The sequence below is a fragment of the Miniopterus schreibersii genome, assembly GCF_964146895.1.
Source record: "Miniopterus schreibersii genome assembly, chromosome: 9".
Lineage (NCBI taxonomy): Eukaryota > Metazoa > Chordata > Mammalia > Chiroptera > Miniopteridae > Miniopterus > Miniopterus schreibersii.
The window spans coordinates 23037960-23053596 of record NC_138118.1 but is presented as its reverse complement, the minus strand read 5'-3'; the positions used below and the strand labels follow the sequence as shown (position 1 = coordinate 23053596).

Sequence of the window (15637 nt, the reverse complement as noted above, 5' to 3'; positions counted from 1 at the left end):
AATGGAGACCAAACAATGGCATTTCCAGAGAATTGCCGATGCTCACTATCTAAGATTAGCAGATTGCAAGAAGATATGAGAGGTATGGAGAGACCCAAGATAATATGTGAGAGTCAGAAAACCAGGAGCCGTATTCATTCAAATTAATGGCATTTAAGGATTGCAAAATCTGTCGAATTTGGGGAATTTGTATATTTAAATGCTGGCTAGATACATGTTGGTTAAGCATGTGACAATGAAAAATAGATAGAAACTGGAAAAGTGTCATGTCTCTCAGCTTCTCTGTTCATTTAAAATCAAGTAGGTTAAAAATGATCTCTCTGGGTATAAAAAGTAAGATTAATTGACTGTAGAAGTAGGTTATTCTGGGCATATTATCTAAGCATCCGAAGAGGAATTTAGACAAATTGAGGAGATGAGATGGTGCTGGGCTTGGAGAGGAAAAGAGAATCTGGTGAAAAGAAAGAGCGGTGTGTGTATTCCCTTTACTCCCTCCCATATTTATTGTTTACCATCAAAGCTCTCCCTGGAGGATTTATTTAAGCAATAAACATTTATTGAGTTTCAACTATTTGCTCAGCAATGGACAAGGTCTGTGCTAGACTTGGGTTTATAATGATATGATCCTTGACCTCCTGGGCCTCATAGTGTAATGGGAGAAAATAGATCTGTAAAAAACTAATTGTATTCTATTAGTTGCAAGCAGCATTGGAGGCATTGAAGAGGGAGAATATTACTTTTATTGGATGGAGACAAAATAGTCAAGAAGTTCTTCAAATAAGAACTGATGCTTGAACTTTATCAATGTAAATTAGTTCATCCAAAGGACTTATGCAAAGGGGAATATTCTACTAAGAACATTATATACAAAGGCATAGAGGAATGCAAGGATATAGTACATTCCAGTAATAGAAAGTTATTTGTTTCAATTAGAACATAGAGTATGTGTGGGTGAGCTGTGGAGGATGGGATGGCCAAGTCCCGAAAGGCTGTGTGTGTCATGCTAAGGAGCTGGAGTTTTTTCCTGCAGGTGATGGAGAGACAATGAAGGCTTTTATTCAGGAGACTGACATGATCAGACTCTAAGATATGTGAGGGTGAAAGGATAGCTCCAGGCAACAAAAACTAGGAACCAAATGCAAGATAAAATATTTCCGGTGGTCCCACAGCTGGGAAAGGCAGCCCTTAGTGTTTTTGTTTTTGTTTTTTAATGTGTGCCTCACAATAATCAATTGTACATATGTTTTCATAACTCTTTTAAATGAAGAATAAAGTGTTACAAACGTAAGCTCTGAAAAGCATACTTTGAAAACATTTTTAAAAAGAGACTATAAAGACTTTTACTGATAGTATTAATTTAGGTTAAAAAACATTTTTATTAGGATACTACATTATAATCTCATTTCATTTATAATCTTTAAAGCTTTATTTGATCATGTAATAGGCTTTTTAAAAGCAAGAGAAAAAATAAGAAACAGAAAAGAATTTATTTTTGAAAAGGCACAAGCTAGGGAACACAGTAAGCCCTACTGAAATCTAATTTTGAGCTTTAAGTATAAATGTGAGTAGATGTACTAAAAGCTTCTCATTAGCCCTTTCCTTGATTTTCCCCTTTTCTATACCCAAACCAAATATTTTAATTTTCCTTATTTTTCACACTAGGGGTCTTGGATAGAGGACTTTATGTTTAAAATTATGCTTTAGTTATATCTCACATTATAGAAATTTACTTATCCTTCTAAAAGAAATAGAAAATTATTTCAGAATTATTTTGCATCTTTTTGGAAACAGAGTGAAAATAGATAATCAATAAAATGGTGAAGTCTGGTCTTATTCAACTATTCTTAGAGAAATAAAATGCCCAAAATAGATCTTAAATATTGAATGTGTGTAGTCAAAGATAAGGAATCAGTACAAGTAATTTACTGGAAATATTCTCTTAGCTTGTGGAAACCAAGAAGGATCCCGGTTTGTTTTCAAACTTTCATTTAGGTTTTTATGCCCCCTAGTGGATATTTGGTACTTCTGTAGCTGTAAAATAATGCTGACATTTTTACAGCATCTCCTTTGTGTCTTCAAACTGTTTATATAGACAACATATGACATTGATGTACCCCCTAATTATTCAAATCATAATGGTTTAACATTATTTGGGCCCCACAACTTTTGATAATTTAATAAAAGCTCTCAAAACTTTCAAGAAAATGCCTATGAAATCATAACTGTTATAGAGTTCCCTGACTCATCTGAATTTTATCCATGAATTCATTAAGAGCCCATGGACTCTGGCTAGGACTACTAATTAAGGTGTGGGATCCTATAGCTGCCCTTTCATTTAGTAGATGCTAAGATTACTAACGTTCTGAGCAAATCGAAAAGGAAAAATATAATTTTAAATAGTAGCTCAGAATTTGGCTTAGAGTTAAGGAAACAAGAGAGATCACAGAATACTTCAAATAACTATATATACAATATAGTCCAAAAAATTTATCAAACCTTCAACACAGGTAAGATAAGATAGTGATTGATCCTACAGACAAGGGAGTTGGAGACAAAATCAAGAGAGCTTTTTAGGCAAACATTACTTTTAAAATGTCAAATAGAAATCTATCATTGAAGTAAGACCAGGGCCCCTTTGGCAAACAAGTTCTGTACCACAAGCAGGGTGTTATATAGCAACACTCTAAAAACAGTCACTTGCTATTTGCAAACATTGCAGCCACTATAAAAATTATCCATCAAACTATGATCTTTCTAGAATACCAAGTTGATGGCAGAAAATCCATAAATAACATAGCTAGTGAGACCCTAAGGGGTAGAAATATTAATTGATAAGTGATCCAGCTTACAGGTCAGAATAAATTATTTCTCAGACCTTTGTGACTACCAGTCAGGTCCAGGAGAAAAATTCAGAGCCAGCATCAGTAATTACAGTACACACACACAATCAGCTAATAGCTTTCACCATGACATTTTGTACATATCACTTTCATTTCACTTTTTAAGGATAGTGTCTTAGTCTGTTTGGGCTGCTATAACAAAATACCAGAGACTTGGTAGTTTATAAACAGCAGAAATGTATTTCTCACAGTTCTGGAGGCAAGAGCCCACTTCCTAGTTCATACACTGCCTTTTTCACTGTGTCATGAGGTGGTGGAAGGGGCTAGGGAATTCTGTAGGGTGTCTTTTTTTTATAAGAGCACTAATCCCATTTATGAGAGATTTGTCCTCACTACCTAATCATCACCCAAAAGCCCCAGCTCCTCATATCATCACATTGAGCATTAGGATTTCAACAGATAAATTTGTGGTTGACACATGCAGACATATCACAGTATATATCTATTTTTCAAATGTACTCCCAAATAATGGTTCATATCCTATATGAAGTTGCTGAGTTGCTGTTTTTTAAAATTAATGTAGTACTTGAAATATATACAATATTTGTTGAACCAGCTCCTGCCCTATACAATGTATAAGGTACTCCTGGACTTCTGTGTAGCTGTGCAGGATCTATTCACTCTGTTTCTTACACTTAGAGTTTTAAGACTTTGTCATGGTAAAAAAAAGAATCAGAAGAGTGAGAGACTGAGTTACAGTAAGCACTGAGGTTTATTTTCAAATCAGCATTTCTTCCCTGTTATTTGAAGTTCTTTTCTACTTTCATGATTGTTTATGAAACACATGCTTTTTGTTTTCTCTATCAGTACCTATGGGAAATAGTTTCACAGATAGAAATCCATGACTTAACTGGGAAGGTTTGCCTTATATAACATTTCTACTTTATCAAATGAGCCTATATTTATACTCTTCAAATAAGAAGAGAAGAAAAAATAGAAACTATATGAATAGGACCAGGAAGCTAGCAGGATTGTGTTTGAACTCTGTGTAAGAAGAAGCAGAGGAAAGTAGAAGAAATATGGGGAAACTTTCCTTCAGTAAGCAAAGTTCAAGCCTGCTCATTTCATTTTTGGTATGTACAACTTCTTGGTAGTTATTCTTTTATATTATGCTATGCTTTCTCCTGTTTTCTTCTATCTTTTAAGACTTCAATATTTATCTTATTTGACCTTAGAGGACCCTATCATCTTTGAATCAGTTTTATTTAAATATTTTTAAATGTTTCTATGAAAACAAACCACATTTATATAATGTTTTAGTGTAACTCTTTGGGAAATGGATTTTTGAAGACTGGAGACATAATATTAAAGTCTGATAAAAATAAAACAGAAAGAACAGAATATATAATATTGCTGGGCTTAGCATAAATTTAAGAATAAGAAGCCGGGGGAAATTCAGTGTGTTTTCATATGGAACATACAGAATAAAATACCAACCAGTACACAAGTTACCTAGGATAGAAATAATCATTGAAAGATGACAGTATTATAGGCAATATTTTATTAAATGATCATTTAGCCAAAGTAAGTGTCACTTCTCATTATAAATCTTTCTATTCTAAGTCTTTCCTCCACGGAATTTCAGAGAAATGACACCTGAGGTATACAATGTTATTTTGCTTCTTACTCAGAGTTTGAATACTAGTTATACAAAAGAAAACAGCTGGTTTTGCCAGAGATAAATATTCCTCGTTCCAAGCAGATTCTGTGTCGAATTACATCTTTATGGATAAAAATTATCTACTTTCATTTCTCAAAGTCATTCCTAAAGAAGATGAGAGACAGTGTAAGAACAGATGCAAATCATACCATGTATTTCTCATGGTTCTCCAACATATTCAAACAAGTAAAATATACCTAAAATATTGCCAGTATCAGCAGCAGTCCAATCCTAAAAAGGGGAAGAGAGCAGGCAGAAAAACCAAAAAGGTGATGTATACAGAACCACGGGATGTATGGAAAGAGGCAGCAGGTGCTCCTTGGGAATCAGCCTTGGCTCAGGTTGTCATTAGAAATAATCACAGGACAGCCTGGATGACCTTCAAACACCCTGCCCATTCCCCTCCCTTGTGCCCCCTCACCATAGCCCTCTGCCTTAGTCTCACAACAGCAGAGTCTTAGAGACCATCTTAATTTGTTATAATGTGAGAAAGCTCTGGCTTTCCACTCTAGAGTAAAAAGATAAGAGAAGATGATCTAATCAATGAGCAATTTTTTCTCCCCTCTTCTTCCCACTGTGATCATCGTGGTGCTGACCAGGCATCTCCAGTACTCCTCTTCACTTTTTTGATTGTGAAGGAATTTTGGATTACAAAACAAATATGGCAGAGATAAATAATAACTATAACTGCATTTGATACAGATTAGCATAGTTTATGACATCAAACCACCGTTAAGTATCCGTTATCTCTTTTCCCTTAAGGATCCTTCTAGTCTATGAATTTGCTGCCTTCCTGCAAGCTGATTCATATCCTTACTTTTTATCATTCTATCACAAAGCAAACAAGATTATTTCATCATACTTATTTTTCCTCCTCTGAATAACAAGTTCACTTTCTGTTTTATTGATTTATATTATAATCTGTTTACATTCAAAAAAGATATGAAGTGATTTGTTTTTTCTCTAGTGGAATCCCAGGCACCTCATCAAAAATTGCTTTCCCAGGGAAACGGGCTTTATCAGTTGTCCCAGAATCCCTTTGACTAAGTCCCTCAGAATTGATTTTCTCCCTTCTGTTAGCTGCAGCCCTTCTGAGTGCATGAATCTCCCCTCCCTATTCCCTCCACCATTTGCTACCTGAATTTACCAGTCTCCTGTCTGCTTAAAGTCTTACTAAGATTTGGGTCCATACCATACACTTAGGATCTTAATTTTAAAGATTACAAATATGCAGGCATGGCTTACTCTATGACATAGTGAGCTTAGAATACAAAAAAAAAAAAGTAGTGAATAAATGCTAATTTTTAAAAGTTTCTTAAAGAGAGGTGGGAAAGACTATATATGATAGATTCATTTAGTTATTTTATTTTATGTATTTGTATTTTAAAAGGCTTATTTTAATTACATGGACTCAATGCTTGTCTTCTTTAGCCATTACAAATAGCTGAACTTTATTTACTTTCCCTTGTAAGAAATACTTTCTAGGTCCTAATTGGTAGACATTAAAATGAAGAAGAAAAGCTTTTGAAAAGTGACTCATCTGTGTGCGCATACTGGGATATGTGGGCTCTCATTTCCCCAGGGCCTACTGCATAATCAGTGCAAAGGGAAAGATTTTATAAATAAGGCTGGACACTTAGTGTGAATTGTGGCAAACATGGAAACTGGCTCATGTGCACAAGGCATTATATAAAAAATTGACCTTCCAATTCTACTGACACATCACTATAGTAAGAAAGTTTTCAAGCCTTTTTGTCTCACCTTGTAAATTCCTTTTGTTTCCACCGTTTCCTCACTAACATAATGAAATTAGGATTTAGCTCTACCAGTGAACTACAAAAAATAACCAAGCTTAATATGGACACAGTATTCCAGTTCTCGGCTTATTATTATTTTTTACTATAAATTAATATTGTCACTTGGATGCCAAAACCTTGCAGGTATTTTAGTTACAGTGAATCAGCTCAACTGCTGGTCACTCACAAACACTGACAAGAATGAGTAACTGGCCTTCGATGCAGAGAACCAGAGGCTGGGATGGGGTCACTAAAGGCAGTACTAATCAGCAGAGGCTGCCATCATCTCACGAGCCTTTCCTGGGCCAATTCCTCAACAACTTTCATCTCCAGATTGACGCACAAACGTGTTCCCACACAAACAACAGTGACTGCCTAGATCACCCTTCAAGATACAGTCTCCTCAAATACTCCTAAAGACTCCTTGAGTCTGGATTCCAATACCTGAGCTCCTCTGAGCCCTGTTCCTAAAGACTAAACTCTCAAAGACCCCCGAGCTCCATAGTGAGCAGGAGGTAGTTGGAGCTATAGTGCTGCAGCTGGATAATTTCTGCAATAATAAGAGCAAAAGACCTCCTTCTTGCCCCTACTCCAAGGAATGAACTCCTAGAACTTTGTATAAGTAAGGTAGGGACAATGTATTCATTCAGCTAATATTTACTAAGAGCCTGCTTTGTGCTAGTGAGACACAAAGTAGGCCAACTCACCCTGGCCATTGTGGCTCAATTGGTTGGAGTGTCATCCTGTGCACCAAAAGTTCACCAGTTCTTTTCCCAGTCAGGGCACATGCCTGGTTTGTGGGTTTGGTCCTCAGTTGGGGTGTGTAGGGAGGCAACCAATCTATGTTTATCTTTCACATCAATGTTTCTTTCTCTCTTCCTCTCTCTCTCAAATCAATTAAAAAAATATTTTTTTAAAAAGTCAGGGAGTCACACTCATTTACAGTTAAAAAAATATATATATATAACAACTCCTGATTATATTCTAATGCTGGCAGGGCAAGTGGGGAGCCAGAAAATAAATACATTAAAAATTAGAAAATATTACTTTTTAAGTACTGTGTAGGTAATCAAATGAGAAAATGACAGGGAAGGAATAAGACCACTATGGATAAGACTGCCAGAAAATCACTTCTCAAAGGGATACCTTTAAGTTATGATGATCTGGGACTGCACATGTGACAGAAAGCCAGATATGGTGGGAGAGCAGTGAGCTTGGTGGAGGGTGGTGTGAAATGCAAGCAGTAACAAAATTATATAGGGCCTCAGAGAAAAAAGGGAGGAGTTTGCATTTATTTTTGTTTCAAATCTATTAGAAGGTGAAGCAAGGTAGCAACAGTCCAATCTCCATTTTTAAAACCATTAACTCTGGCTGCTACATTGCCATGAATTGTAAAGTGGTAAATGTGGAAAAGAGAATTCAGATAAGAAGCTATCTCCATGGTTCTGGCAATAGACGAAGGCTTAGATTATTGTGGGAAAATGGAGGCTGAGGAAAGAGAATCAAGTAGGACATAATTTGGTTGGGTGAGACACAACAAGACTAGCTGAGAAATGAGATGAGGGGACTGAGTACTGGGTGGCTGTTTCAATTCTGATATAGGTAATTGGATGGTTTGCAGTTCTATTTAATTAGAGGTGATAGGCTATGTGGGAGGAACAGATTTGAGGGGAACAGAAGAAGCTAGGGAAATGAAAGTTCCTTTTTGGCTGACTTAAGTCTTACTGGCTCTTAAACATCCAGAGGTAAGAATTTTCTGACCAGATCATTGAAAACATGTGTCTGATTTTCAAGATAGACATCAAGGCTGTCAATATAAATTAGAATATCATCAGCATATAGATAGAAGTTTTAAGCCAGGAGATTGGAATATCACATAGGTTTATATGAAGAAGTTAAGAGGATTTGAGTTTTTGAGACCTAAATTAGCCCAAGATTTAGAAATCAGTTAAGGGAAAAGGAGCCAGAAAGAAGATAAACAGCCAATGTGGTAAAAGCACCACTAAGGAAATTTTCTGATACTGAAGCCAACAAAACATGTTTCAAGGAGAGAGAAGTCAACTGACCAAATACAACTGAGAGACTGAGTAAGATTATCATGTAGAAATGGTCATTGAATTTCACAAGTGAAGGTTAATGGGACCTTGGAAAATTTATTTTTAAGTGATTATACCTGATGAAAGGATTGTGATGTATCACTTTTTCTACTTAAGTTTTATAACAAATCCAATGTTGAAAAAATTAAGTGGAAAAGTATGTTATCCAGACCATAAAATTTAGCATATAAATATTTATGATTAAATAAATGTGAAGAAATATGCCATATTATAGGAAGGGCAAATTGAAGGGCTATTATTAAATCATCTGGCTTAAAATATTTTCCAAGCAAAGAGGTTTCTAAATGTCTAGAATTAATTTCTGCAACATTAAAAGATAATTTTTTATATTCATGCATTTTGAATTTCTGGTTTATTAAAGTCTTAAGCCATGTGTATTGTAGTCATGAACTAGAGATAGACTGCTCCAAAAGAATCTTTTGGCTTAAAGCAAAAAGATATTTTTAGCAGGTAGGAATAACTTTCTGTGACTTAAAACTATATATATATATTTTTTCCTTTCTAAACCAGGTATGGTGACATGGTACCAAAAACCATAGCAGGGAAGATTTTTGGATCCATCTGCTCATTGAGTGGGGTCTTGGTTATTGCTCTACCTGTTCCAGTGATTGTGTCCAACTTCAGTCGGATCTACCACCAAAATCAACGTGCAGACAAAAGGAGAGCACAAAAGGTGCGTATTCAGCTCTGCGTAACCATGATTTAGCATCTCCCACTTTTCACAGTGAGCTTTAAAACCCCTTACTGGCTATTCAGTGTTCCAGATTTGGTCGATAGTTGCATCAGTCAGCACAAGCTAGATTATACTACAGCAAAGAACCTTAATATCTCAGTGACTTAACACAACAAGGAATATTTCTCAATCATGCTACAAGTCAATTACTGCTCCAGTGATGGAAACTCCATCTTGACAATGTATTTCTGCAATCATTTAAGCAGAAGTAAAAGGACATGATGAATCACACACTGATTCCTAAAACCTCCTACTGGAAGTGGGCCAAGCCACTTCCATCTCTATTGCATTAGCCAAAGCAATTCACATAGCCATGTGTAACTTCAAAGTAGGCAGGGAAATACAATAGTACTGTGCAACCAGGGGCAGAAACAAAGAAATATGTAGTGAGCAACACTAATGACAGTAGTAAAATCAAATATAGATTCTTGGCAAATTTTATTAGAATCAGATTTCTAGATCTGATTCATTTAGTCTCTGTCCACCAGGGTTCAAGCTGATCCCAGTACACAAGGTGTCCTGTTAAAGGGCACCAAAATGTGTCTTGGTTATTTTACAAAATTGACACAGGAGGCAGGAGAAATCTGATCACTTGTAGCTAAGTTCTATTCCTGGCCCAACAGTTTACTGTTTCTCTGAACTTCACACCAGTTAATTAATCCCTCTAAAAGTAAGCAGGGTACATACTCCTCTGCAAAATGGGGAAAACAATACCTACCTCACATTAAGACTGAGATTATATGCAAGTGTATATAAATCTATATAAGCTTTCCATAACATTAACACTTTAAATATTTACTAATGGCTTACTGTGTGCCAGGTGCTGGTTTAATGTTTTTCAAAAAATAATTGTTAAAACCTTTCAAGTGTAGGAGTTAATTACCAAAATTATTCCTAGTTTGTGAGAATCCTAATGTACTCAGAAATTGAGAAATTTTAAGGTCATATACCTAATAAATTGGAAAACCATCATTTAGTTCAATCCAAGCCAATGTGGCTCCCATGTTCATTAAACACAATGGTAGACTGCCTCTAAAAAGAACTGACTAAATGTTAGTACACTTCCCTTCACCATTCTTTTGTCAAAATAATCACCTTGAGAGTCAGGACCCTTGTTGCTTAGAATTAATTTTGGAAATTTTTCTTTGTAATTTCCTCAGATCTATGGTGCTAGATTTTCAGTATTCTTCACAGACACAATATCTTTATCTTTTAAGGTTGGATTCACTTTTTTTTTAATATCCAAGAAACATGTATAACCATGACCAAGGTAGATGCACAACCTGGGTAATGTGGAATAACCATAAAATATCATGAGAGATTTTCTTGCACCAGTTCATAATTGAATGTGTAGGTAACTCCAGAACAGGATTTTAAATATGCATTTGAACTATGTTAATCTCTTTAGTAAAGTATAAAATGTCATAAAGTAACTCTTTAGAAAGTTCAAGTTAATAAGTACAGTCACATAGCGTATTGTTCAGAGAACTTGTTCATGTCCATTGTCAGAGGTCCTCTTCCTCTACAAAAGAATCATTCTTTAAGCTTTATAGTTTCTTGATTTACAGAATCTCTCTCTCCTTTTTTAAAAGTATCTAAACTTTAACTAATTATTGTAGAGCATAATAATAAATAGTAGTTCAGTTACCATGAATATGTAGACTTGATAATCCAGTATACAGTGAGGGTTGAAAAAAAGAAGGCACCCTCTAGACAGTTATAGTCTCATTCAGGGCACAGTTTTGGCCAGAAGAGATGGAGGAATTTCTACCAGAGACTTTCCTACACCTCAACCATGACTCTGGCCACACTTTAAAAACTCTCTATTGAGCACACAAGTATATTGTTTACAATAACAAAAATATTACAAAAATCTTAGCTCCCCAGTACCCATCAATCTTCATTCTCAAAATTCCTTCTTTAATATAAGAACTAACTATAAATATTTTTTTCATTGCCATAAAAAGCTATCTCTATGAAAACTGTAGGAACTACAAATCTGATTTTCAAATAAACCAATCTCCAAAATATACAAACTTTTTTCAAACTTTGCCATTTGTAACAAGCAAATCAACAAAGGAAATCCTATATTTTACAAGCTTTTTTGCCTACAGAAATTTAAAATGGAAAAAATTTTAAATGTGATGTAAGTAAGTACACCAAATTGAAAAGCATGTTTTATGAAGGTTTTCCGGTGTTTTTAAAATATCTCCTATTTCTCAGTGCTGCCATAAAGCAATGAATTTTACATTTCATGACTACTAAAAATATTGGCTATATAAAGCCAAATATAATAACCTGGTATAAATAGTCTGTGACCAATAAACTGAGAATAGTTATCTAAGAAAGAGCAGTGAATATGGAACTAAATAGGTTACCAAGGCATACTTCCTATATTCCTTCCCAGGAGATGAAAACAAAAACAGAATCAATATTCATTAGGCCAAGATAGTTTAGATTTATCTGGAACTGGGTGATTTGACAAATACCAAAGGTATGCAAAAATAACCGTCTAATTCAGCCAAGCAAGGAGTCCAGTCCATTTAGTAAAACATCAGTCAAGCAGAATAATAAGTAATATTGCAAAATGTTTTTTTAGATAGGGTTTTGAGGTGTTTGGTCCCATTGCAAACTCCAAGCTCAAGAAAAAACATTAGATATACACAATATGCATTTGAGAATGTTCCCATCTTCACTAAGGGATACTTTCCCTCTTCTAGATTTTTTCCACTAGCAAGTATTCTTCTTGTTTTCACTACCTGTTCCTACCCTTTAAAGGGAATGCATCATTTACCCCATTTCTATCACTCCTTGATAAACTCTTAACAAAACACTGACATGTGAGTGAATGCAGGTTAAACCTGTAACATCTTTCCCCTACCCTTATAGTTAATTGTATTTTAATAGACTTATTTATTCACTCAGTTATTCAATAAACATTTATTAAATAGAATATATTAGCCAAAGTGAAGCTAAGCTGATACAGTGACAGGTGGCAGGGTTGATATTTTGAAGCAAAGAGCCTACCCTGTATTAAAATTCAAATCACACCTCTTAATCATCTGCATACTTACAAAGCTAACTGGTGAGTAATTATCATGCATAATAGTAATAATAATTATAATTTAATAATGATAATAGCAACAACAACCACCCTCTCTAGAGTTTCTAGTATGTCCCAGGTGTTTTATATCTGTTATTTATAATTTCACAATTAACTTGCAAAGGAAGTGTTATTATTTCTATTTTACAGATTACTTGCTTGCATTCACATACCTATTAATTAAAATCTAAAACAAGAAAATTCTGGCATTATTAGAACTATGAATCTTTAGGGATTTTCCTATAGATAATTCTAAATACAGTGAGAAGCTTGAAATCAATGAGCCAATTGATGTACAGACAATGTATTATGTAAATGAATTATTTTACTTTTCACATGAAGATGTTGACTTTGACACAAAAAAATATATTATCAATATTCAATCTACTATTTATCATACTCTGCTATGGTGGTTCTCAAACTTTAGATTCATTGGGATCATTGGAAGAGCTTCTTCAAATACAAATTGCTGGACTCTACCCCCAAAGCATCTGATTTAGTAGTTTTGGAGGACAGCCTGGAAATTTGCATTTCCAACAAGTTCCCAAATGATGCTGACACTGCTGATCAGGAGACCACACTTTGAGAACCATTGCCTATACATTCAGCAAAGTAAAAACAGTGAAAGAAGGAACAGTGAGGTCTTATTCACCTTTACATGCCCTCCATTCTTAGAGTAGAGTGGGCAATACTAGGACCAACTGAAAATAGTATTGGGAAGCATGATTTTGTCCCTGATGCCTGCTTACATCCTGTTTCAGTTCTCCCCTCTTTCTACATCCAGTCCTCTTGCTGCTCTCTCATTCCACTGACCTTTCCTCTGAGCCTTCCAGTGTCCCTTCCACTGACCTAAATCCCAGCACCACTTCTGTCCAGCCCTGCCATCTCCAAGATGAACAAACTTTAGAGCTGGAAATCTTACACTTTCTCCCACTGACTTCCTTCCTCTCTTTCTTTTATTATTATTTGGCACAAACTTGTCTCATTTCTAGGGTTTTCCTTAACAAATGGTAAGATTCCAATAAAATCCTTAAACTAAATTTTTAAAAGCTGACAAAGCTTAATATGCTACTTCCACATGAGACATTTTATTAAACTTTAAATGAAAGTTACAAATATAAATACAATTTCCTGAATAAAATATACAGAAAGTATGTGGTCTGATATTTGAGAAGTAAAGAATTGCCCCAGATTACAAGGGAGAAAGCCTTCTCTATCTCACAAGGCTGCCTAAGATACCTTTATTTTTCAAAAGTATTGAAAACATTTTGTGATTTGATAAGAAGATAGTGTAATATAATGTCTTTCAATCTACATCATACCTTACTTAGAAGATGAAACCCATTTAAAGAAGTTGCTGTCTCAATGGTTTAAGACTTATGCATCTTTTTCTGATTGGCATCCCGGCCTCTGTTCCAGAGAATACATTGTAGAGTCTATATAATGTTATTTGGTGCAATTGAAAAAACAATCAACTTGCTAAAAAGTACTGCACACTAGCCTTTGGATGCTCCACAATAAAAGGACTTCATGCCAAATTAGTCTGAGAACAATTGCATACTATATCCCCCTTTCATCTTCACAATGAAGATCCACAATGTGATCTGTTGGGAGAAATCCAAATTCAAGGAAACCTGCTTAACCTCTCAGCATTTCCCAAACTTTCTTGATCACAGAACCAGTTAACTTCATTTAGTTTTTACCTATAACAGTTATGAGTTTTATGGAATTAACTTTGAGAAACCCCCAAGTTTAGAGAATTAAGAAAAATAAATAAATTTATGAAGAATTGGGATGCATAGTGAAAATGAGCTTATAAGACAAACAATTTTTTCCCAACACCATCAATATTTCTAAAGGCAGATAAGGAATTTAAAAATAACTGCAAAGCTATTTTTTATACTGACAATATAAGCCTTATTTTTAATTAAATTTTGGCAGCCTCCTATTTTTCATATAGGCTTAATATTTACTGAAACCTTCCTCTAATTCCATAATATTTTCTAGTACTTGACCATGCAAAGAAGCTGTATTTCCTACAAGGCTGAGGGTAGCTGGCTGGAAGGAATACAGTTCCTCTTACTAGTGAAAATAGTATTCTTTTAACCTCCCAATTACACAGCCAGAGTTGCCAAGACTGTCATACTGAGTGGATCAGAAGTAAAGTGATTTTCTAAAATAGCTTTGTAAAAGAATTTCTCTCAATTACCTGCTGGAAACAAAGATATAATCACAGGTCATAAAGGCTAGCATTCAACAGATATTTGATGTGGTGCTCCACAAGAACAATTAAACCAATAACCCAAAATGAAAGAAAACTGGTAATTGAAATTGAGATGGGAGGTGTGTTTTTTTTTCTAGCACAGTACATGACTTAGAAAAATGGCTATTCTGTCTCTAACATAACTGCTTCTTTTTCCCTAAGCATTAGAACTACTTCTATGGTAGTGGTTACCACTATATATAGGCTTTCCATGAGAAAGATATTTCATTTTCCTTTTGGTTAATCTATATGCCCCCTTTATGAAAGGCATGATGTGCCTAATACATCTGCTAAATGCAGAGAGAATGACATAGGTAAGATTAGTAACTATGATATAGAAACTAGTAACTATGATGATATATAATTGCAATCAGTAGTTGCAGAAAGAGAGAGACAAAGAGGAGGATGAGGGAAGGAAGGAAGGGAGGAAGGAAGGAAGGAAGGAAGGAAGGAAGGAAGGAAGGAAGGAAGGAAGGAAGGAAGGAAGGAAGGAAGGAAGGAGGCAGGCAGAAGAGAGGGAGGGAGGGATGAAGGGAGGAAGGGAGGAAGGGAAGCAAACAAAGCATTGATTGTTCCAGGAATCCAATGAGACTTAAAGGCTGACATTTCAACAATAACCCTTTTCTGAAAATGAAATGTGTATTTAACTTACTTATTTCTGAATTTCTACTGTCAATTCTAAGTTATTTCCAAATATGCGTCATTTGCTATTGTTTTGTTGAGCCTGGCCTGCAATCCTGGTTAGCAGCATGGCTCTGAAGTTAAGCATTTTCTAACTTCCAACTTCTTTGTGTAGATTGTTTCAGTATTTTAGGTGATGCAAACATTATACTGTCAACAATGAGAAAAAGTTGCCTACTTTTCCCATCACTTATAAATATGATCTTGGTACAAAGCTTTATTTTAACCTGGAATCAGCACACAAGAAGAATAAATTCATGGAGAAAGAGAGGAGTAAAGTTGAAGCCAGATGATATATTAAATGCTATTTTGAGAACTTCAGACATCTCAGTGTTACTTTTAAATGCTGTGGGTGAGAGGTCATCTAGGTACAACAACTTTGGA

General features: G+C 35.1%; 1 protein-coding gene across 1 annotated transcript in view; it reads left to right on the top strand.

The window, feature by feature from the left end:
* The window catches only part of KCND2 (potassium voltage-gated channel subfamily D member 2), a 483545-nt gene that overhangs the window by 454495 nt on the left and 13413 nt on the right, over nucleotides 1–15637 (top strand). The window contains exon 2 of the mRNA XM_081147460.1: nucleotides 8984–9146. Within this exon, the coding sequence (XP_081003586.1) occupies nucleotides 8984–9146 (163 nt within the window). The remainder of the gene's footprint in view (nucleotides 1–8983; nucleotides 9147–15637) is intronic.